The following is a 25,986-nucleotide window of genomic DNA, read 5'->3' as shown; positions in this document are numbered from 1 at the left end:
GAATACACAATATTTATAAATACATTTCAATACATAATCAAAAATGAATAACCAAAAATGAATAACAAAAGCAAAAAATAAAACAGAAATAAACAGAAATACACATAAGACCGGCCTAACCACCCTACAATGGATCAACATTTATAAACAATGTAGGCTGAAAATGAGCTTCCCCTCTTTGAAAGACCAGCAGCCACCACTGATATATACACACACACACACACACACACACACACACACACACACACACACACACACACACACACACACACACACACACACACACACACACACACACACATCGCGGCACTGCTGCTTCTGCTCTGCTATGCGCTGCCGCGCCGCCTCTGCGTGCGTTGTGAATGCTCTAATCTGTAAACAGGGGCACCGGAAAAAATAAGCGATGCTTACGCTCTGCTAACGCGTGCAGTGTGAAACTGGCGTAACACTCAACAATTGCTTTCCAAGCCTCTTTAAATAGAAGAGTTTTTAACTGTGTTTTAAAATTTTCCACTGAATCCAAGCAGCGTATGGAAGGAGGCAATGCGTTCCACAGCCTAGGTGCCACAGCTTGAAACGAACGGTCCCCTCTAGTTTTAAAATGTGTGTGGGGGGCAACTAAAAGAGATGTAAGGGGGCACCTATCCTTGGAGGGCTCTAAAAGTAAGAACCAAAATTTTAAAGCGCATTCTAAATTGCACTGGTAACCAATGAAGTGAAGCTAAGACAGGTGTGATGTGTGCCCTTTTACTGGTGTGGGTTAAAAGCAGCTGAATTCTGGACAGTCTGGAGGCGACAAAAATCTTTCTTATTAAGACAAATAAAAAGACTGTTACAATAGTCTAAGCGAGATGAAATAAAAGCATGAATGATCATCTCCAATTCGGCCTTTGACACCAAGGCTCTTATTTTAGAAATGTTCCTTAATTGAAAAAAACAGTTTTTAATAATTTGATTCTAGTGTTTCTCCAAGGACATGGCAGAATCAAAAATAACACCTAAGCTCCTGAAACTCGGCTGGACAGACGAGCCTAAGGCACCGATATGTTGTTTTATCTGAGGGATGCTTTGCTGAGGGATTTTTAACCTGAAAAATCTTTCTTTTCTTTTTTTTCAGGGACCAGATGCTCCACTGAGGAGTCCTGCTGACTTCACCATTCACATAAGTCTCTGTACATGAACATGGTAAAGTGAAAAATCAAACACCTTGGAAATGAAAGGTATATATGTACTATGTTTCAGGAATGGCACAAAGGTGTATGACTGGTTAAGTCTCTGTCTTTAGTTCAGTGTGTTAAATAATGTGCTTTTTTGTCATTTGTTGTGTATATGAGGACCAGCGGTCAGCATAGAGGACGCACGGCAAGAGCGCGCAAGTGGTTTTTCAGAATACTCAGTTCTCCTGTTATTTCAGTGTTGTATTTGACTCAGGGTAAGCCTATCTTCGATTCTCTGCTTAGTTTTAATTTTTAACTTCACATAATTCTGTATGTTATTTAGACGCGTTGCTACATTAATAAACAGCCGCGTGTGAAAATTATTATTGCATTTATTTAATTGCACTTAAGTATTGGCTCCTAGCAGTTTCGATTTCGACCATTTTCGCTTTATTGATTTGATTGCCGGACGAAACAGCTGTCCTCACTCAAGCGGTGAAAGCATTATATATATATCTTTGTAATTTGCACGCTGTCGCGGAAGCGTCAGCGGAAGCGTTCAGCTCTCGTGTGAAGACCGACTCGGGTAAAGACCAGCGACTCTACCTGCGCGACTCCACCGAGCAAGGACACCAGAAAGGCACTTAACTATCTCCTTTTCCCTTCCCACTTCTTATCTTATTTTTCACCTTACTCAACATGTGCTTTCAATACATTCCTGTTATCTCTCGGCAACGCCCTTTCATCACACGCAAAAGGCAGTGCAATACTGCTAATCTGCGTCCCATTCTCTCATCCTCACACACACCTCTCTCTCTTTCCGTGGGTCTATGGAATTGTCAGTCAGCAGTCAATAAAGCTGACTTTATTCCAGCCTTTGCATCTCATTCTACTCTTAGTATCTTGGGCTTGACTGAGACCTGGATTCGTCCAGAAGACTCAGCAACCCCTGCTGCTCTCTCCAGCAATTTCTCTTTCTCTCACTCCCTTCGCCAGTCTGGGAGGGGTGGGGGTACAGGGCTTCTCATTTCTAACAACTGGAAATACTCAACGCTCTCTTCTCTATGCAACAACAACTCATTTGAATATCATGCTATTACATTTACAACTCCCAATAAGATCCATATTGTAGTAATTTATCGCCCCCCCAGGTCAGCTGGGTAACTTCGTAGAGGAGCTGGATGTGCTGCTGTCCTCTTTCCCTGAGGACGGCACCCCAATTCTAGTCTTCGGTGACTTCAACATTCATCTCGATAAGCCGCATGCAACAGACTTCATCTCTCTCCTAGCCTCTTTTGATCTCAAACGACTCATCACCACAGGTACTCACAAATCAGGCAACCAACTGGACCTGGTTTACACACACAACTGCATCACAGACAACATTTTAGTGAGACCTCTCCATGTTTCAGATCATTTCCTCATTACTTTCAATCTACAACTCTCTACCCCTGCACCACCAACCCCACCACCAGTCACTTTCAGGCGAAACCTGCGCTCACTTTCTCCCTCCCATCTTTCCTCTGCCGTGTCATCTTCTCTTCCCCCACCCTCACAATTCTCATCTCTGGATGTGAATACCGCAACGGATACCTTATGCTCCCTCCTCTCTAGACAATATCTGCCCTCTCTCCTCCAGGCCAGCACGCGCTACTCCCTCTAACCCCTGGTTGTCTGAGGTTCTTCGTGAACACCGGACCGAACTCAGGGCAGTGTAGAGGAATGGCGCAAATCAAAAGACACATCTGACCTGAGTATGTATAAATCTCTCCTCTCTTTCTTTTCTGTTGATATTCATGCTGCAAAATCTTCCTACTTCCACAACAAGATCAACAGCTCCTCCAACACACGATCACTCTTCAAGACATTCAACTCTCTCCTCTGTCCACCTCCACCACCACCCACCTCCTCTTTAACTGCTGACGATTTTGAGAACTTCTTCACCAACAAAACAACAACTATCAGCAGTCAGTTCTCAGCTCCACACACACAGGAACCCAGACCAACCCCTTCCACAGCCAATAACCCTCTCCCCTCCTTCTCTCGGCTAACCGAGGAAGAAGTATCTACACTTCTCCTCTCCAGTCATCCTACCACCTGCCCTCTAGACCCCATCCCCTCACACCTTCTACAAGCCATCTCTCCCACACTTCTACCAGCACTCACACACATCATCCCTCCATACTGGCACTTTCCCTACAGCATTCAAGCAGGCTCGGGTTACTCCACTGCTTAAAAAACCAACACTAAACACATCGTTTGTAGAGAATTACAGACCTATCTCTCTCCTACCATTCATTGCGAAAACACTTGAAAGAGCTGTTTTCAACCAAGTAACATCCTTCTTGTCTCTAAACAACCAGCTGGATGTCAACCAATCTGGCTTCAAGAAAGGGCATTCAACTGAGACTGCATTACTGTCGGTCACAGAAGCCCTACGGATCGCAAAAGCTGCTTCCAAATCTTCAGTCCTCATTCTCCTGGATCTGTCTGCTGCCTTCGACACTGTGAATCATCAGATCCTTTTGTCCAGCCTCTCATCACTGGGCATCACAGGAACTTCACTCCACTGGTTTGAGTCCTATCTCACAGGTAGGTCCTTGAGGGTTGCATGGAGAGGCGAGGTATCCAGAGCACATCAACTGACCACAGGGGTTCCTCAGGGTTCAGTTCTTGGTCCCCTCCTCTTCTCCATCTACACCACGTCACTGGGACACATCATACAGGCACACGATTTCTCCTACCACTGCTATGCTGATGACACACAGCTCTTCCTCTCATTTCAACCAGATGATCCCACAGTAGCTGCACGGGTCTCAAGCTGTCTGGCGGATATCTCAACATGGATGAAGGAACATCACCTGCAGCTCAACCTGGCAAAGACTGAGCTTCTCGTCCTCCCTGCCAATCCATCTCTACAACACGACTTCACTATCCAGCTAAAATCATCATCAATCACCCCATCAAGGTCGGTCAGAAATCTTGGAGTTACGTTTGATAGCCAGCTCGATCATGCAGGTTTGCACTGCACAACATCAGGAAGATCAGGCCCTTCCTTACTGAGCATGCAACACAACTCCTCGTCCAGGCCCTGGTCATTTCTAGGCTTGACTACTGCAATGCTCTTCTGGCTGGACTTCCATCATGTGCAACCAAACCTCTACAGATGATCCAGAACGCTGCAGCTCGTCTTGTCTTCAACGAGCCCAAGAGGGCCCACGTCACTCCTCTGTTCATCTCTCTGCACTGGCTACCTCTCGCTGCTCGTATCAAATTCAAGGCATTGATGCTTGCTTACAGATCTTTCACAGGCTCAGCTCCCTCCTACTTTCACTCACTCCTACGAGTCTACATCCCTACCAGAAGCCTACGATCGGTCAAAGAGCGACGTCTCGTGGTTCCATCACAGAAAGCCACAAAATCACTTTCCAGAACATTCTCATTCACAGTTCCATGCTGGTGGAACGCTCTCCCCACCCTCATCCGGAATGCAGAATCCCTGACAACATTCAAAAGACAGCTGAAAACCCATCTCTTCCGTGAGCACTTAACCGCATAAAAAAATAAAAATAAAAAAAAACTTCCCTTTCCCTTTAAACCCTCACTTATCGGGCTTATGCTACTCTGAATAATGCCCGAACTTCGTATTTTGAGCACTTCTTGCGTTGTTTTTGCCTCTTCATGATGATTCGCTTTACTTAGTCCTAACTTGTAAGTCGCTTTGGATAAAAGCGTCTGCTAAATGACTAAATGTAAATGTAAATATTTGGATTATGTTGTGTTGTAAATAAATCCAAACAATCAAAAAGCCATTCTTTTTTAAATCTCTTCATTCTTTGTGCAAGGTTGCTCAGAATGATAGGGCCTGATAGCTCCTAATAGGACCATTAGGGAGGGTCTTTGTCTTTCTCAGGTGTGAAAGAAATTAAATATTCATGATGTTCACGCCTCTTCGCATAAAGCTTTCTCACACAAAACATGTCTTGCAAATTTTAAATCAATATATTGTCTTATCTGAATGAGCAGTCAGGATGATTTTCACATAGTTTTGGAGCAAATATTCTAGCTACGTCGTACAATTTTCAAAAGTCTTGTGAAGAAATAATCAGTATGGGTTTTATGACCTTATTTCAGTGAGAATTTTTTTGTGTGTTTTCACAAACCACGCATAAATGTCATTATCTCAAAACTACAAACTTTTACATACATGCTGCTGACATATTATTGTAGCAGAGTTTGTACTAAATACAGTGTAATCAGACTTTAGCCATGAAAATGTCACAAGTAACAGAAATAAGCACAAATGTCAGAGCATGTCAGAACACCTCCAGGGCCCAGAAAACACCTCAGACCCCAGAGGGTTAATACTACTCAGACAGTTGATTAAAGAAGACAGTTTATATAACTCAGTAGGCTTGATAGAGCAGTACAACTGAATGTCGTCTGCATACAAATGATAAGAAACATCAGTAAACTGGCTGATTATCTGTCCTAGAGGTAGCATGTACAGAAGGAAAAGAATTGGTCCCAGGACAGAACACTGTGGTACACCACTCGACAAACCTGCAGTATCTGACATGATCTGATTAATAAAAACACTAAAACTTCTACCGGAAAGGTAAGAAGAAATCCATTTTAAAGCTGATCCAGATATCCCTACTAGATCATGAAGTTTATTAATCAAAATATTATGATCAATAGTGTCAAAGGCAGATGTAAGGTCCAATAACACTAACACTGTATGCTTCCCAGAATCAGCTGACATCAAAATATCACTCGAAACTTTAATTAGTGCAGTTTCCGTAGAATGTTTTTCACGGAGACCTGACAGATATTTGTCAAAAATATAATTTATCTCTAAGAAAGTAGTAAGCTGCTCTGCTACCCCAGTTTAGATATAGGCCTATAATTCATGGGTTGCGATGGGTCTAAAATGGGCTTTTTAAGAACAGGTTCAACAATAGCATGTTTAAAAAAGTTAGGAACCACACCAGTTAAAAGAGAAGTATTGATCATTTCTACAACACAGGGGCCAATACTATCAAAAACCTGCTTAAACAGCATAGTCGGGAGAACATCACTGTGACAAGAAGAAGGTTTCTTCTTATCTAGTAGAGTGGTGACCTCATGTAATGTCACTAGTTTAAAGGAGAAACACAGATGGGAAAGAGCCAAAGTACATGCCTTGATACAAGCAGGTGGAGGTAAGATACTAACTCTTATATCCCTAATCTTCTCAACAAAGAAGTTAAGGAATACAGTACTATCTGATGGAGAGAGCACTGCAATTGGAGCCGGCATGGATCAAACAAAATAGAAAACTTCTCAGCAACATCCTGGTTAATAACTCTCCTTTGAGCCTTAATTCTCAGGGGTGGGGGGTCCCGAGGTAGATTCAGGTTAAAGAAAACACAACTATGGTCACTCATATGTACATCCTCCACACACACATTTACTAACTCTAGACCTAATGAGAAAACAAGGTCCAGGGTGTGCCCCTTTAAATGTGTAGGTCCTGAGACATGTTGCGTAAAATTAAAAGAGTCAGTAATGGATAGGAGATCTGTAGCTGCAATACATGAGATATCATCAATATGAAGATTAAAATCTCCAATAATTAAAACTTTCTCCAGCTGAATTATAGAGGATAAAAAGTCAGTAAAGTCAGTAAGGAAGATGCCTGCAGGACCAGGAAGGCGGTAAATTAACACACAATAAAACATGTTCACAGAACCGACCTTAATCATCTGTGACTCAAAAGAGGAGAAGGTTTCAGAGTGAATAAATCTGCATAAGAATCTGTCACGATACACAACAGCAAGGCCGCCGCCTCGGCGTGCCGTTCGAGGTGTCCCAATCACAGAGCAGCCTTCAGGGCAGAGCTCATTTAAATGTACAGCTTCCTTATCCTTTTGCCACGTTTCTGTGAGAAACATCAAATCCATCTTATCCTTGGTGAACAGATCGTTGATGACATGCGCCTTATTAGTGATGGAACGAGCATTTAGCAGCGCTAAACGGAGCGATGATGGCAGGCCGGCCTCCTTAATGTCAAGTTGTAGTGGGCGCAAACACCTGGTACAATCACGTGATTTCCAGCGGTGCTGTGCGGTCAATCGCTGGTCAGGCATGTCGGCCACAAACTGCAATTTCCTGACTGCGTCTCCACCACCACCCCACGATGACCGAAGGGGATCTCGTCCAACGGGCAGAACGAGCGGAAGGCGACCCCGCGAAGGAGCGCCACCTATATCCCGGGGAACAACCGGCAGCAGCCACCGCGAAGACAGCCTCATCCCGACCTGAACGCCAGCTCTGCAACTCCTTCTCTTTCGTCTCCTCTTGGGGTTACCACGGCCCCAAAACAAAAATCGGTATTCATATAGGCTGGGTATACACTAGCCTGGCTCCGCCCTCCTGCGTACTTCCGCTCAATTTTATTTCCCTTCAGTACTATGTCTGGGATTGTGGTGTATTCTTTGGTTTTCTCCGACCATTTTTTTGGCGGTCCAATCAGCGAACAGAGGGAGTGGCTGAGAACGATGACGTTGAGGTTGTGCGCTTTGAGTTGTAGGGTTACGTCATGACCAAAGGTTAGCGATTGGTTATGGCAGATTCAGAGTGACTCTGAGCAGATCCAATAGTTTTAAACTTCAACAGAGAACCTACCTACAAGGAAGTTAATGCTTGTCAATGGAGAGAGGCCAGACTCTCTGTACAAATGAAATGTACGAGAGTCTGGTAGAACCAGGCTAGGTACACACACCAACGGGGGTGGAAAAGTTTGACTATAACTTTCCCAGATGTTACAAAATCCTTCCATATACACTCCAATGTTCATCAGGGTGAAACGATCGTATGTCCGAGTAGCAGTGACACAGTAGTTTAAAGGCAGGGTTGATGTGACCATAAGAGAGACGAAAACAAACACATAAAAACGACACAGATGTGACGCAGCAGCAGCCATGCCGAACAAAGGCGCCATCTTGCTGGATCAAAACCTGGTGCGACTTTGCTTTTGGGTGCAGGCTGTCTTTATCACAGGTATGTTTATTCCAATGGACTAATGTTTGTTCTGGTGTGATCCCCGGTAACCTATGCTTCCATCATAGTGCAGCTCATGTGTTTGATCAGATGGAACACCTGTACATTTGCGGTTTGCCTATTATGAATGAGGCTGTGAGTAACTGAATATTCTGTGGGTCTAGCGATCTACTATTGGGTATGTATATCTAACCACTTTAGCATTATGAAATGTGTGTCTTTAAATTCATTCATTAATATTTTGTCTATTTTTAGTGGGTCAATCCACGCGTGAGCGGTTCGTCTCTGTGGACTGCGGGGCAAATGCTCCCTAGACAATGTTGTTAGACTGCACTGTTTGTTCTGCTGCCATTTATACTACGATGTGACCGTTTCAGTATTGTTTTGACACGTCCCCTCTGATTTGTTTTTCTTTGGTTTATTTAGTATTTGTAGATTTCTATCCCCTTTTCACAACCCACCAGAAAGACTTCCATCAGAAATCAAATATGGACAAACTCCCACTCCTGCTTGGAGAAAGCCCAGCGAGCTCAACCCTGGCTGCCCGGTACGTGAGGTCCTGTCACGACAAAAGAGCCTCCAGCAGGACAGAGCTACCAATTGTATAAATATTAGAAGATTAGACATTTTTACTGCTATGTTTATTTTCATGTAATTTCTATTTTCTTTTTATTATTATTTATTTATTTATTTATTTTTATTGTATAGTGTTATGAATGCTTTGGCAATGTAAAGATTTCTTTCACCATGCCAATAAAGCTATTTGAATCTTGAATCTTGATTGCTTTATGCTAATGCTGGTGGCCTAAGTGATGAGTGGCTAATCTCAGAGCCGGCATTTAATGTGAGATGTACCATTAATGGTGTAATTTAGCCCCACCTTTTGTTATAACGCCACCAGCAGTTTGTTCGTTTATTTTAGCTCTCTTTGGTCACTGCTTTTCCTAGGGACTGTGGAAAAGTGAGTTACATTCTGTACCTGAGAATAGCAAATCTCTTTTGTCTAAACGTTTTGATTTGAGTATTTAGTGGAAGCCCAGCAATAAGTTTCTGTTTTCATTCAATTCTTTTGGATTTGTTTTCTGTGATTTAATCTGTTTGTCCAATTAATTGTTTTCATTTTGTATTGTTTGACTTTATTTTGTTGTGTTTTGTTCTGTTTTTGTTTATAGCAGTTGGCTGCTCCAATGGTTGAGTCTAGGCTTCAATGGCAATTTGATGTAAACTCCTTGGGTCACACCAGCCTGTTTAGCTTCTGTGGCCAGTAATTTGTCAAGTGTTGACCTCTTTTATAGTTTGAACTTGTTCTACTATAACTTGATGCATGTGTCTGCGGCTAATTGAGAAATATATATATTTTTTTGTTTCTTTCAGGAGCTGAAGGCCCCGGTGTAGGGAAGCTAGCTGTCCTTGCCCTTTTGGTGGTGGCGTTTCCTTCACTTAGCGAGTGTGAGAGTGAGAGTGTTTGTGTGGAGTAGAATTTGGTGAGTGGTGTGGTCTTAGGATACTCACTGCCCAGCTCGCTGCATTACTGGTAAAGCCTCAGCCTGAAAGTCTTTTTTTGTTTGTTTGTTTGTTTTCTTTATTTTTGGTCTGCTGCATACCGAAGTGGTGTAAACTCTTGTCCCCTGAGTCAACAGTTTTTATATATTTAAAATAATAATTGTTGTGAAAATAAAAGTATTTTGTATTCAGATCCACGTCTCTTGTCCTCTGTGGTAGCGAACCTGTCTGTCTTATGAAATTTGGCGTAGTCTGCTCTTTATTTTGCTCTTTTGTCCATAAGTGTAACTTTTGTCCTTCCACTACCCCGCCACATCTGGTTACAAATTGTATCTTCAAAAGAGCTAATTGTTCCCTATCAATTTAGCAACTGAGACACTTTCCCAACATAATTTCCCCTTTAAGTGGGCTCAGGAAGGATTCAGATATCTAGGCGTATTCATCAATAAAATCACACAGATATCTTTAGAATTTTTTTTTTTTTGATTCTTTAATTGATGTTTATAAGGCAGTATAGAGAACTGGTCCTCTCTTCCTTTTTCGTTAATTCTAGGGGTCTCAGTATCATCAAGGACCTTTATGATAAAGGATTATTTTTAGCCTTTTCAGAATTGTCAGAAAAGTTTGATCTTCCTAAAACGTATCTTTTTAGCTTCTTTTAGATCAGACGTTTTAGTACAAAATCAATGTCCCCGGTTTTCTAATTTTCCTTCTGATTATAACATGGACACCCTTCTTTATCTTAGTTAGACAGAAAAGGGCTAATCTCTGTAATTAATGAATTAATAGATTGATTAAATCTTGACCCCTCTGTTTGACTCAAAAATACTTGGGAACAAGAGCTGGGGTTCACTATACTTGAAATAGAGTGGGATTATAAAATAGATTTAGTACATTCTTCCTCTATACGCGCCCAGCACAGTTTGATGCAAAGCAAGATTCTTCATAGAATACACTACACCAATGCCAGACTACACTATTTCACAACACTATTGGCCTGGAGGCTCATTCTCTTTAAGTGTTAACATGCATGCCCTCCTTCATATTATAGATGGATAAAATAAATTATCTTTGTTTAAAGCTGAAAAAAAAAACTTTAATAAAACATGGAAACCTTTGTTAAATTATATTTATACCATTGATCTCGCACTTGAAAACGCAGACGAGTATAACCTATATCTTTTTTTTATCCTTTTGTTTATATTGCACTTATTGTATTGTTTAACTATTACACTTATAGGGCCCTATTTTAACTATCTGAAACGCAAGTATCAAGCGCGAAACGCAAGTAACTTTGTGGGTGGGTCTTGGGCGCTGTTGCTATTATACCGGCGGGATAAATGACTCTTGCGCCCGACGCAAATCTAAAATGGGTTGGTCTGAAGTAGCTTCATTATTCATAGGTGTGGTTTGGGTGTAATGTGAAATAAACCAATCAGAGCGACATCTCACATTCCCTTTAAGAGGAGGCACGCTTGTTCCATGGCGGATGGCTATTATAACGGCGAATTTGCCCGTCACGCGCCAGCAGCGGTTCACAGCCGAGGAGACCGACGTTCTCGTCAGGGCCGTAAAACACAGAGAAGTGACATTGTATGGGGATGGGAGAAACCTATCCAAATTAGCTTTGGTTAAACAGGCGTAAAAAAAATTGGGTAAATGTGTAGATTTATGCCTATTTGTTCACATTTTCATGGACACAACAATGATTTCCCTCGTGTGTTAAATAATAATGTTCCTTGTAATAATGTTTGGTTTTCTAAAAATGAGAACTGCTGCGTCTGTGTGTAGATGAGAAAAGCAAAGTGCATCCGCGTTGTGCACAGGCTACATTGATTATGGCCAAGCATGCGCCCTTAAAAAAGCATATGAATAACATCAGCAACGCGTCACTGACTTTAGACTAGGTTTTTCCTGGTCAGTGGTGGAATTGTTTTCTAAACCTGCAAAATAGCACCAGGGAACGTTTGCGCCAGAACACGCCTCCTCTTTTCGCTGCACTTGTATGAGTGTGTGTGTCTGTACTCTGTGTGTGCGTTTTTATGGGAGAGCGGGATTAAGTGAATAAAAATTAATTTTGTAGGAAACTCATGGAAATGGTTTGTGATTAATATCCTGTTGTTTGTTATATTTTAAGCTGGCAAATCACTTGCTTTTTCAATCTCGAACTGTCTGTGCATCTAGACTGGTCCCTAAAATTAAATCTTCTAACGGTGAAAGTTCCGACCCGGAGGAAATTCATTTCAAAATACTATTCTAATCATTATTCCTCAGAATGTAACTAAAAATGTTGGAATGGCCCAAACATTTTGATCAACTAATATTCCCCTGCGTTAATGATGGCTCCACAAATGATTTGGACAGGTCTGTGTCTATCACAGAAGTACAAGAGGCAATTCATTCACTTCAGAATGGCAAATCTCCTGGCCCTGATTGCTTTACCATCGTATTTTATACGTGAATAATAAAGTGAATAATTTATTTTTGTAGGAAAATCATGGAAATGTTTTTTTGTTATATTTTTTGTAAATGTTTTTTTTGTAAATTGCACACCTTATAATGTTCGTCAGCCAATCAGAATGAAGCATTCAACAGCCCGTAGCATAACTAGAGCTAAACCTCTGTAAATTCTCAATAAGAATGTTTGTAAATGTAGTAATGCGAGTAATAAGTGAAGATTGAAATGCTGTTTTTGGAGTTTTTTAATCAACTCTTCATGCTCTACATACTTGAGTTTATCCAGTCTGTAGTTTGGATCCTCCAGTTTATCAGTGAGCAGCTTGACTCCTGAATCTCCTGGGTGATTGTAGCTCAGATCCAGCTCTCTCAGGTGTGAGGGGTTTGAACTCAGAGCTGAAGACACATAACCACAGCCTTTCTCTGTCACCATACAGCCAGACAATCTACAAAGGCATACAGCAACAGTTAGTTTGGCAATCAGACGTTACTATCACACACTGTTCTTGTCTGCATTTCCCAAAAGAATCGAAGAATAAATTACTTTTTTTTTTATTACATTGTTTTGAAGGCATAGCATAGGAGGCATAGATCCGACTCCCACGATTGTCTAATAAAAGAGATAGAGGAAGTGGAGATGGAGGAAATCAGCCTGTATATCGTAGACAATGTACTCCTTTTATCTAAGGCTACTTCAAGAATCTGATCTAGTGAAGATTTTGGTGAAAGATGCAGAAAGTCAGGAAATGAATTTAACAAAAGTTCTGAGCTGAAAATATCAAAAAAAATTCTGCACAAGTGAGAGATAATTTTTGTTTCAATTGTAAAAAGCTGGAAAAAACATTATCAATGTAAATATCATTGACAGCCGAAATTCCTGCTCTCTGCAAAATATTAAATGCTTTGTCATTAACCCCCTGGGGTCGGCAATCACCCTGGCGTGATCTCCTCGCTTTTTTTCTTATCAGTGCAAAAGAGACTCAAAATACTCTGTTGATTTTGACCTTACATACAAGTGTAACACTTCCGATCCTGTTAAATGTCTTTTATTTTTGTGTATACTCACAATAAAAACAAAGTATTGTGCTTTTTGCCAAATAAAGAAAAATAAGCATGATGCGAGTTCTGCCTTCTCTCTGTCAGTGTAGTCCATTCTGAAACGCGTCCGAAAATGAACTATAACTCAGCGAATACTCGGTCAAACAGGCATACAGACACACAGGCATGAAGCTTGAATTATCTTCTTTTAAATGAAGTAATTTATATAAAAAAACAAATTTTCTCAGTTTATGTAATCTGTATGAAAAGTGAGAGATGTCAGCCGTTCTCATCTCAGCTAATTAAGTTTTAATGTGACCCCGCCCACGGAGAGCGCGCGCTATTCAAACACAAATGATTTGAGGCAATCCATACAAACCTGTGAACGCCCACATCAGCTGGATAAAACACACTGCGAGTTTAAATAAGACTGCACTTTATGTCGTCTTGCTTCGCTGGGTGGAATAATCCTTAGGAATAATTTAGTTTAACATCGAGGAACAACGGATCCAGCTATTCAGGGGACTGTGAATAGTACGTTTTTCATTCTTAAGTGCTTTGTTCTAATCGCGATATGCACTTACATTAGTAAACATCAGAGGTGGGTAGTAACGAAGTACATTTACTTTGTTACATTTACTTCAGTATTTTTTTGGAAAAATTTTACTTTTAAGAGTAGATTTGAATGTGGGTACTTTTACTTTAACTCGAGTACATTTCTAATGAAAAAACTGTACTTTTACTTTGTTACGTTGGGCGACGTTCCTCTCGTTACTTTATTTTAATGCAATATGTGTTGTTAAATGCGTAGTTTATTCCAAGCGCGATTTATCTTTTTTCTGGGTTTGAGCGATGCTCAATTCACAAATGAATAACTCTTTTGAGTCGAGTCTGTTCAAAGACTTCATCAAACAAGTTGGCAGATTTGTCTAAATCGGTTCGCGAATCAGTTTGATCTGTTCAGTTCCTGCACGGACTGAATCGTCTGAAGCGATTTCAATTCACACTCGACTCGGAGTCGTAACAGGAAGATTTAAGAACATCAAGAGCGTTAGATGAAGTGGCCGTGGACCTACAGTACAGTCAAGTGAGAACAAATCTTCAAATGCATTATATTTTTGCCAGTGATGAAGATCTTTATTAGCTGATCATCTTCGTAAGCAGTCTGTGAATGAATGATTCCACAGGACGATACATTCGATTTCATTTCACTCAGGTAATACATTTTACAACCAAACAGATTATTACGGCACGATAGCACTACTAGGAAGTATGACATTACCCGTTTTTTGGACATATACATTCATTTATACATTACATAAGCTACCATTGTTCACAGTTTATGAACACCCGCCTTCCCGCGGTAATTTTGTGTGTATTGTTGCGCAGTGGCGTGCAAACTTGACTGCCTTTGCCTGCCGTAGACACAGTTAACCAGTTTAAACATGCTTGCAGAAATATACAGTTGATTATATTTTGGAGAACAGACAGAAGAAGATCCGTCGATGTACTTTTTTTTTTTTTTTTTATGTTCAGATGTTCAGTAGCAGTCATGAGCGCGAGCACATGTGAAGAGTTTTAACTCTTTCTTCTCTGTGTCAATTGCATACCTTTGAATGCAACATTCTGCAGATTCACTTTATTTCGACATTGTCTAATAATCCAAATGTAGTTGTATAAGTTACTATTATACAAACCAAAGGACAGACAATGATTTTCGGGCTACAGATGGCAGAAATAATGCTTGTCTCTTCTGTTTTTGTTGCAAAGATAGCCAATCTACTTATGATAATAATAGTTATTCAAATAAATTAAAAAATCTAAATAATATAATTTTATATATATGACGACTTCAGATGCAAAAGCCTCTAAGTACCATCTGAAATTTTCTTTTAAAAGAGCATTTTTATCAAGCTTGTATGTTTATGTTCAGTTATTTCACTTAAATGGCAATGAAAAGTTCCTATTAATTGTCATTAACCCCCTGAGGTCGGCAATCGCGCCGGCGCGATAGGTTCGTTTTTGTTCATATCAGTGCAAAAGAGATTAAAAATGATCTGTTGATTTTGATTTTACATACTTGTGTCATACATCAATCGATCCTGTTAAGTCTGTATTATTTTTGTGTATACTCACAATAAAAACAAAGTGTTGTGCTTTTCGCCAAATAAAGAAAAATAAACATGATGCGAGTTCTGCTTTCTCTCTGTCAGTGAAGTCAATTCTGAAACGCGTCCGAAAATGAACCATAACTCAGTGAATACTCAGTCAAACAGGAATACAGGCACACAGGCATGAAGCTTGAATTCTCTTCTTTTAAATTAAGTAATTATTCTAAAAAAACTATATTCTAAGAAAATATTCTAAGTTTATGTAATCTGTATGAAAAGAGAGAGATGTCAGTCGTTCTCATCTCAGCTCATTATGTTTTGATATGAGATTGAATAGCCCACAGAGAGCGCGCGCTATTCAAACGCAAATTATCTGAGGCGATCCTCGCAAACCCGTGAAACGCCCACATCAGCTGGATAACACACACACCGCGAGTTCACTTTCAGACACATGGACTTTACGATGCTGTGAGGAATAATAGGCTACTATCTTGATAATAATCCTGGAAAATTTACCTCAGAAGTGCTGGAAGTTTCGTTTCGAGGAGCAACAGATCCGGCTGAGGAATAGGTCAGTTATATATTTGCTTTGTTCTAATCGCAAGTGTCTGTACAGGCAAAAAGACTGTTTAAATATGAATCGCGTTTCAGTGTATGAATGAATGAACGCACAGATGCGCGCTGTTGTGTAGCTACTACAGCTGGCACAAATACTGTTTAAATATGAATCGCGTTGCAGTGTATCATGAATGAATGAACGCACAGATGCGCGCTGTTGTGTAGCTACAACAGCTGGCACAAATACTGTTTAAATATGAATCACGTTTCAGTGTATCATGAATGAATGAACGCACAGATGCGCACTGTTGTGAAGCTACTACAGCTGGCACAAATACTGTTTTAATATGAATCACGTTTCTGTGTGTGAATGAATGAACAGCTTTCACCAAACTCTATTGCTATAATGAGATGAGTAAAAATCGACTACAAAAATTGGATAGATTATAAAGTTTTTACTGTAAAATACTGCCACATCAAATTAGCTTATAATGTTGCTTATATATATTATAATCTTATAATGTTGCAAATAAGCTTATAATCTTATATCTTGTATATATATATATGTTTTGTCAAAAATAATCAACTAAGATGTTATTTTAGTTTGTTCCAATATAGGCTATATTCAAACTAATGAATCCTTAACTTTGAAATACGTATAATAAAATGTATACTTTAGTTTTTACAAAGAAAGATTACACTGGAAATATTGTTACAATTTTAATTGTTGTAATTGTATAACCTTTTTAATAACATAGCAAAAATATATACAAGGATAGATGTAAACAAAATCTTAAAAGATCAATATAAACCTTCTCTTTAAATAATTTTTATTGTGTTTTATTAGTGACACATTTGGGTAGAGAATATATTCCAAAACTTTCTGAAAATACAGTATGAGAATTAACTGCACAATTTCTAGAAATGTTTACCTTGGATAAAATTTGCAAGCACAATTTGTGAATGGCTCATTAAGTATGCGGGCCCCATTGTCTCCTCAGGTGCGAACCACTCAATATTCATGATGGTGTTGGATCGTTGACGCCCACTCGCATATTGCCTTTCCAAACAGAAAGTGTCTTGCAAAATTTAAATCAATGTATTGTTTTATGTGAATGATCAGGCAGGATGATTTTCACATCATTTTGAAGAAAAAACTCTAAGACACATTAGAGAGTATGTTTAGTATGTGTTTTGTGGCCTTATTTCAGAAACTTTAATTTTTAGTTTTTTCAATAACCATGCATAAACATTATTCTCTCAAAAATACAAACATGTACATACATGTTGATCACATATTATGGTAGCCCTGTTTGTGCTAAATAGAGTGTAAATACACCTTTGCCATTCATATGTTTATAAGAAACTGAAAAAAGCACAAATGTCAGGGCATGTCAGAACATCTCAAGGACCCCAAAAACACCTCAGACCCCAGAGGGTTAAAGTGAAATTACTGAACTTAAATAAACAAGCTTGATAAAAATGCTTGTTTTAGAAGAAAATTTCAGATGGCACTCAGAGGCTTTTGCATCATGAAGTCTTCATATATATATATATATATATATATATATATATATATATATATATATATATATACATACACATATATACATATGATCCAAAGTAACTAGTAACTAGCTACTTGAGTAGTTTTTTCATTGGATACTTTTTTAATCTTACTCAAGTAACTATTAAGATTATTACTTTTACTTTGAGTAAATATTTCTATAAGTACTTGTACTTTTACTTGAGTGAGTACAGTTTTTGGATACTCTACCCACCTCTGGTAAACATGTTATTTTTACATGAACACATCTACTAGTTTTGCTTTTACCAAACTATATTGCTATACTGAGATGAGTAAAAATCGACTGAAATATGTTGAAATAAAATGTCTTTGTATAAGCAATGTATTAAACTGCAAATTAACATTTATATGCAAATATTTCTGCTCATATGTTAAATATAGGGCTGAACGATTAATTGCATTTGCGATAATATCGCAATATGATGAAATGCGATTTTTTAACCGCAAAGCTGCGATTACAGTCTGGTCACGTGACACGCGAGAGTAAACCAGTCTGTACTGCAGATAAAGCATCAACTTGGCACGTGTTATAAACTGCTCCGAGACACGAAGGTTGAGGATCCAAATGCAGTTTTTTTTAAAGGGTTATACAGAATTGTAGTCAAAATCCAGGCAAAGGTCATACACAGGCAGGCAATCCAACAAACAGACAAATCCAGAGGGTGAGGCAGAAACAGGAAAACCAGGACACGGGCAGAGATCAAGAACCTTGATAACAAAGGAAATGCAGTGGGATAACATACAAGACTTTGCAGGGAATGATGAGGTGAACCAGGCTTATATGGGGTGAACTAAACAATATAATGAGACACAGGTGAATGTGATAATCAGGGATGATGAGTCCAGGCAGTGAATTATGGGAAATGTAGTTGTGAGTGAATAATGATAGTCTGATGTAGAGTGCCCTCAGGTGGCTCTCAAGGGCACTCCAGATGATGACCATTACAGCACGCTACAGGAAATAACAGTTTATGTTTAATTTATGTGATATTGTGTTATAGATTCTCTCCAACGATTCTGTATCGATTGAGATAATTTCAGATTTATGTCTGAGCTTAGTTTTAAACACAGATATGTGATGACACGTGTGCTTTATAAACAACCGTATTCTGCTTGCTTCTAATTCCTCTGTCACACACACGACACCACTCGAACTTTACGAGAAATAATCTTTAATAAAGTTCGGAAAAGTTTAAGCGAATTACAAGGACATTCGCGGACTTCATTGCACAAGATATGAGATACGTGCGGTTTGCTTGATGTTATTTTTGTTACGATGTTACGACGGTCTCGCCCGCCGGTATTTTACTTACAAATGTTCTACGAAGGCATCATATGTCTTGGAATGCAGTTGGCTTATATATTAAAAATATGAAAATTACCGACAGAAGCTGCTTTCAAATACTCACGCGCGCTTTGCGAAGAGTGCTTGAGCATGTGGCTGTGAGCGACTCCGTCTACGTGGTTAAATGTACTTGCATCTCAAAATGCTTTTATGATGCAAAACACAGTCAGTTACTGTATATCTTAAAGGTCCCATGACATGAAATTTCCACTTTCTGAGGTTTTGTAACATTAATATGAGTTCCCCTAGCCTGTATATGGTCCCAAAGTTTCTAGAAATTTTAATCTGTGTAAATCGAGCTTTTGCTATTTTTCTCTGCCTTTGAGAAAATGGAAGCTCAACCGGGCTGATCTTGAATCTCCTCCTTATGACGTTATAAGGAGAAATGTTACCTCCCCTTCCTCTGCTTTGCCCGCCCAGAGAATATTTCTCGCCCATGAGAAAATGAGCTAGGAAGTAGAACGCGCGCACGCGATTTTAGTTTGTCCACGAGAGATATCATGGCTTTTGAGCGAGCGAAGCATAATAATTGCTCAATAATTGGATGTACAAATGAACATCGAATGGTCAATACAGAGCTGGGCTTGCTGAACGTCGGACAAGTAAGTCAACAAATTATATATTGTGTGTTGCTTTACTGTTTATGGTTACCTAGCTTGTTACACGTAGAATGTGGCTGTCACATTAGCTATGCAGATATGCAGTTACTTGCGCTAATGTAAAGGTAGACAGCATCAAGTTACACACACTGTAACGCGAGTGTTGTACATTTCTTTGTTATTTGGATAACCGTTTTCCTGTTGGTTATATGGCGCGCGCGATATCCGCATTTCAAGATCGCAGAGCTTGATGTAATTGTAATAAGATAAATTACAGACGTTACAGATCTCTCATGAAAAGGCAACAGTAGGTTCGCGTTAGCTACATGATAATAACTGTAAACCATCCGAATAAAGTACCGTATCCAGACATAATATTTTAAACTAACCATTCGGAAACGTCCTGCTGGAGCCGCTGAGTTGCAACTTCTCCATCTGGATCAGATTCTGGGTCAAACTGAAATGCTTGAACGACTGCGTGTCTTCGTGCCATTGCAATATATCCAACGTAAACAAACATGCATGGTACCGTTGCGCAAGATGGTCAAGGCCACACCCACCCTCCACCTTGCGCCGCCTTTCTTCTACTCATTAGTATTTAAAGCTACAGACACCGAAACGGCCTGTCTGAAGGAAGCTCATTCTGGGACTGGCTTGTAGTGGCTATAATTCTGCACCGAGGCTGAATTTTTGGAAAGAGATTTCTAGGGGTGACCCCGAATAGTCGAAGATTCGATGCTTCGATAGGAGGAGCCTGATTCGACTACCGATCTCACGGTCGAATCTTCGCAGAGGTGTTATGATACGAGGATCATGCCCCTTTGGCTATATGAGGGCGCTCAATTTCACATAGAACTAGCTTTTATGTCAATACGTTAATATTCAGCCTATTATGATAATGCTGTATATAAAAATGTGCAAAGAAAGAAGCTTTTAATAAATATTTTTTAACGTGCGTGAATAAATCCAAACACCCCGTGACAGATTTAAGTTTCACTTTCGATCAGTGACCGACAGAGGAGCGTCTTCGCGGCAAGGATTTAAATCTTTAACAATGTCTGGGATAAGAAAATCTAAAGTGTGGATGTACACCATCAGAAAGGATATTCTCCAAGGCTGGATTTAGCATCAGGAAAACCATTATCGCACTTCTGCCGGCCAACGTTAACACGTTTCACGCATAGACTGGGTTTCACGTTAGAATGTATTTTATCCGCGCGCACAATTTGAAAAGACTCCAACGGACGCAGACAGAGTGAAAGACTGGATTTGTTCTCTCGATCAGGTAGGGTACAAGTGATTTCAAAACTTTTCAGCCGGTTCTAATTTGATTTTTGGATGCTGTGAACATTTTTAGATAAAAAGACTGCCTCTCCAGTTTAGCATTTATTGTTGTTTCTGCAGTTAAAAAGACAAAGTTGAAAATTCTGGCTACTATCGTTATTTTAATAATTTCTTTATTTTTATTTTATTTATTAATCTGTCAGGGTTATCTAATCTAACTATTTGTGGCTTGTGTTTTGAATATATGTTCCCCTGCACTTTAGACATTTTGCACACATTTGCTCCTCATCTTGTGACTTGATTCTAATTTATTTCGTTTTGTATTTTTTATTTATTATAAAGGTATAGGCCTATTCTGTTCTAATTTAATTTTAGTAAATTAATTGTTTATTTTTTCGGTGCATCGATGTTGTGCGTGTAGGCTGGCCTGCTCGCACAGGTAATTTAGCCGATTTAATTTGATTTGCATGTGAAATGCAAATCCTGTCTGCCGTGTGGCCTTTCTGGAGTTATGTTATTTCTTAGTTTTATTGATCCAAAATGTTTTTAAACATTTTCTTCTATATCTTTGTGTGATTTTCTGTACATCGCGGCTTTGAAACGTTAAAGCCCCGCCCCCATACACATGATTCGACTATTAGTCGACTATAGGCAAGACATGACGATTCTGATTCGACTATGAAAATCCATAGTCGGGGACAGCCCTAGAGATTTCAGATACAGTACTAAGGACCACTAAGGACTATATTAAAGCCTACAAAAAGTAGCATGTCATGGGACCTTTAAGTTATTAAACAGACAGGACAAACCACATCTTATAATTTCAAAAGAGATGAAAACGTTCAGACAGCCTACTCTTAAATACTGAGAGCACCCTTTGTTTATTGCTTGTAATATTTTTTTCCCCTCTTTGTTATTTGTTTTGAAGCTATATTTGTTCAAATTATTACCATGTAATTGTATTAATTTAGTTTTTTTAATGTGTAATTATTATAAGTAGGCCTACTTATAATTATGTAATTAAATATTTTAAGTTTTATTAATAAGATCAATTAAAGAAAAAAAATAGATCGGCTCATGAGGTGCCTAAAGATTCCCTTCCCTATTTTACAATGATTTATTGCTGGTTTTTGTTGAATAATAGAAAAGATAAAGAGCTTAAAAAGTAATCGCATATTAAATCGCAATCGCAATATTGGTAGAACTAAATCACAATTCGATTATTTTCCAAAATCGTTCAGCCCTAGTTAGATATATAGTATGTGATGTTTTGTTACAAAGTAAAGATCCGCACACAGAAGAGCTCCCATTTACATAATTTATTCATCATTTACATTTATAATAAATGATGTAAATGGGAGCTCTTCGGTGTGCGGATCTTCACTTTGTTACTTGCATTATATATGAGATCCAGCACCCGTACTTGACTGGGATGTGCGTGATTAAACTGCTCATTATGTGATGTTTTGTTAAAAATAAAGTAGGTATATTGAATTATCAACTAAATTGTTATTATAGTGTTTGTTCCAATATTCAAACTAATGAATCCTTAACTTTGAAATACATATGATAAAATCGATGTACACTTTTTAAAAAGAAAGATTACACTTGAAATATTGTTAAAATTGTAATTGTTGTTGATTTATATGTGAAAACTGTTTAATAAACTAGCAAAACATATATTTGCAAGGTAGATGTAAGCAACATCTTAATAGGTCAATAAAAACCTTCTCATTAAATTATTTATTATAGTTTTTTTATTAGTGTCACATTTGGGGAGAGGATATATTCCAAAACATTCTGAAAATCCAGTATGAGAATTAACTGCATAGTTACTAGAAATGTTTACCATGGATATTATGCAATTTGCATGCATACAAAATAAGTCCTCACATTCTTTACTTGTGGTACTCTCAGTGATACACCTGAATGAAAGGCTCATTATGCGGCTCATTATGCGGCTCATTATGCAGCTCATTATGTGGGTCACTGTCTTCTCAGGTGTGAATCACGCCCACACGCATATTGCCTTTCCAAACAAAACGTGTCTTACAAAGTTTAAATCAATGTATTGTTTTATGTGAATGATTAGGCAGGATGATTTTCAGATCATTTTGAAGAAAAAACCTAAGCGACAACACCCATTATTCAAAAGTCTTGTGGACACATTTAGTATAAGGGCCCGTCCACAGACGCGTTTCGCTGTATACGTATACATTTTTTATCGTATTGGCGTTTCGTCCACACGGATCCGGCGTTTTGGGAGACTGAAACCGCTATTTTTTTAAACCGGGTCCTAAAGTGGATAAATCTGAAAACGACACCCTTGCGGTTTCGTGTGTACAGCCAATCTGTATATTTTGTGAAACAATGATGTCATCACATCACGTGTCGGCTGCGTCACACGTAACAGCAACAACAATAATGGCGGACTACATGATTGTGCTCGTGCTGCAGAAGCTACTAAGCCTACTAGCTTAATTACAGCAAAATCTATTGCTTCTATCCAATTGTGGTGAGCAACAAGCGATAATGGACAACACCATACGTCACATGCTCTTAGATCCACCGCGGAAGACAACCAGGAGAGCAACCAGGAGAAAATTTTGGATAAGACCAGGTAGAACTAGCAGTTGGTGGGACAACTTTGTCAATGGCGTTGTTGTGGAAGATGAATGGAAGGAGAATTTCCGCATGTCCAAAGCATCTCTCGTCGCCCTGAGCGAGGAACTCAGTCCGTATATTGAAGGGCAAACAACAAACATGAGGGCACCAATTACTACACTCAAAAGGGTTGCGTTAACTCTGTATTATTTGAGCGACGAGGGACGGCTAAGGAAGACTGCTAACGCCTTCGGCGTGTCGCGACAGGCTGTGTCTGTTGTTGTCAGGCAAACGTGCAAAGCGATCGCTGTCTACCTGGGTCCAAAGTACATCAAGTCGCCTTTTACGGAGTCCGAGGCCGAGGATCTGGTTTTGCGTTTCCATCGTGCTCATGGCATGCCACAGTGTTTGGGAGCGGTCGACGGCACACACATAGAAATCAAGCAGCCGTCTGCCAACTCGATGGACTACATCAGCAGGAAAGGCAAACATTCTCTCAATGTACAGGCGGTCTGTGATTATAAGTACAGATTTATGGATGTTGTGATAAAGTGGCCCAGGAGTGTACACGATGCACGGGTTTTTGCTAATTCAAAGCTCAACCTGTACTTTAAGACTGGCCAGATCCCTCCTCTGAAAAAACAGATTGTGGACAACGAGGAGGACATACCAATTTATCTTCTTGGTGACCCAGCCTACCCTCTGCTGCCTTACTTGATGAAGGAATATGCAAACGGTGGCTCTACACCTCAAGAACAGTACTTTGGGCTAAGTTTGTGTAGGGCACGGATGGTCATTGAGTGTGCTTTTGGTCGTCTCAAAGCCAGATTTGCTGCACTGAAAAGGCCTATGGACATCAACTTGCAGGACCTGCCCTTTGTCATTTACGCCTGCTTTGTTCTCCACAATTTTTGTGAAAACTGTAAGGAGACTGTGGCTGAACACACTGTGTTGGGAACGATGCAAGGTGATAAAGACTTACAGCCTCCTACACAATGCAACAACTACCTCACAGACTGTAATGAAGGAGAGGGAAAGAGAGTGAGGAGAGTACTCACAAAGTACCTTGACCCTTAAAAATGCTGGCCATCAAGTTTTTTTTTCTATTTTGTTCAGTTTTTTTTTTTAAGCATTTACCTTTTTGAAAATGTACTAATGATTATTTTGAAAGTGTTGTGTTGAATATGTCTAGTGAAAATAAATGACTGCAACAATTCCAGAACTTTTTTTTATTGGAAAATAAATATTTAGGTCAAAGAACCATTTGAAAATACAGGTAATATTGAACAGGTATAAAGTGCAACAGTGCACAAAACACAATAACTATATACAACATGTCAACTACAACTGTTTTGTGTTAATTACACAAAACAGGTCAAACTGTATAAAGTGCAACCGTGCACAGAACTGAAGTGCAGTGCAAACAATATAAAATCAAGAATTATATAGTGCAACAGGGCAGTCACTCTGTGTCATCTTGCAGCAGTGCACGTCTGTACGAAAATGATGTTTGCTGATGTGGGGTGACGTGGTGTAGGTGTGTAACATTCAGGGCGGTACTGTCGAGGTTGGTTTGCTGGTTCATCGGGCCGAGGTGTGTGCAGGAAGGCTGGTGTAGTAGGGTGTGGTTTTGTGTTCATGAATGATGGTGGGTGCCCTTGGAATTGACCACTGCTGCTGTGGGGGGGTGTAAATTGCCGTTGGAATAACAATTCCCTCATAAAGGAAAAACCCTCCTGAATGGTGCTGGTAATGTTAGCAATGTTTGTATTTATCTGCAGCATGTTGTCGGAGTTGCGTCTAGAAGAGTCTTCCATCAACTCCAACATCATCCTCTTTATTTTAAGGTCCTCATCTGCCGGATCGGTGGGAATCTTCCTCTTCAGCCTGTCTCCTCTATGGCTGTTCAACTTTGCCTTAAATATAGCAGAGAAATTTTGCATTATTACTACGCAAAATAAGAAAATTCAGAAAAGCTATGTGATTAATGCACTAAACCAACACACCCACTAAGCAAAATGATGTCCGAAAGACGTCTTTTCAATGTCTTTATTACAAAATTCGGACGTTGAAATGACGTCCACTGAGGAGCCAGAATGAAAGTTTTTATGACGTCTTTTTTTGACGTGTTCTGCACGTCCGATATAGAAGTTCATCGAACCTTCGTACAAGGTTAAAAACTAGTTCAAATGTGGCCACTGTGGACATATTTCAACATCATTTATGGTCTCATTTAGACATAATTACTTTGACTATTGCTGTCAGATGATCTCAGTGAGAATTAACAGAGGTTTAGATGTTGATATTTGTTTAATTTGAAGTGTAACCATTGTGGTGATCAGTGTTTGCTTTAGTTGGGCTCTTGGTCCCCTTTCTTTTTACTTTTACTTTTTACTTTTTTTGTAACGAAGACATTGAAAAGACGTCTTTCAGACATTATTTTGCTTAGTGGGCACCTACACAAAGAACATGCATCTATCCTAACTACACTGAAAAAATAAATAATTCATTGAATTTACTAAATGTTATGGTAAGTGGTTCCACACAATTGATTTTAGCTACATTTAAACAAATGCATTAAATTGAACTAAAATTAAAGGAATAGTTCACCTCAAAGTTGAAAATTGTGTCATCATTTACTCACCCTCATGTTGTTTCAAACCTGTATGAATTTCTTTCTTCTGCTGAACACAAAGAA

At 39.3% G+C, this 25,986-nt stretch overlaps 1 protein-coding gene across 1 annotated transcript in view; it reads right to left on the bottom strand.

Annotated features, from left to right (window-relative positions):
* Nucleotides 1-25,986, bottom strand: part of LOC311081642 (protein NLRC3-like) — an 81,676-nt gene that overhangs the window by 25,521 nt on the left and 30,169 nt on the right. Inside the window, exon 7 of the mRNA XM_084112235.1 lies at nt 12,434-12,607. Within this exon, the coding sequence (XP_083968361.1) occupies nt 12,434-12,607 (174 nt within the window). The remainder of the gene's footprint in view (nt 1-12,433; nt 12,608-25,986) is intronic.

The sequence above is a fragment of the Abramis brama genome (assembly GCF_963993115.1).
Source record: "Abramis brama genome assembly, chromosome: 4".
In the NCBI taxonomy this organism is placed as follows: Eukaryota; Metazoa; Chordata; class Actinopteri; order Cypriniformes; family Leuciscidae; genus Abramis; species Abramis brama.
The sequence above is the reverse complement of the archived record's forward strand: the minus strand, read 5'-3'. Positions and strand labels throughout refer to the sequence as shown.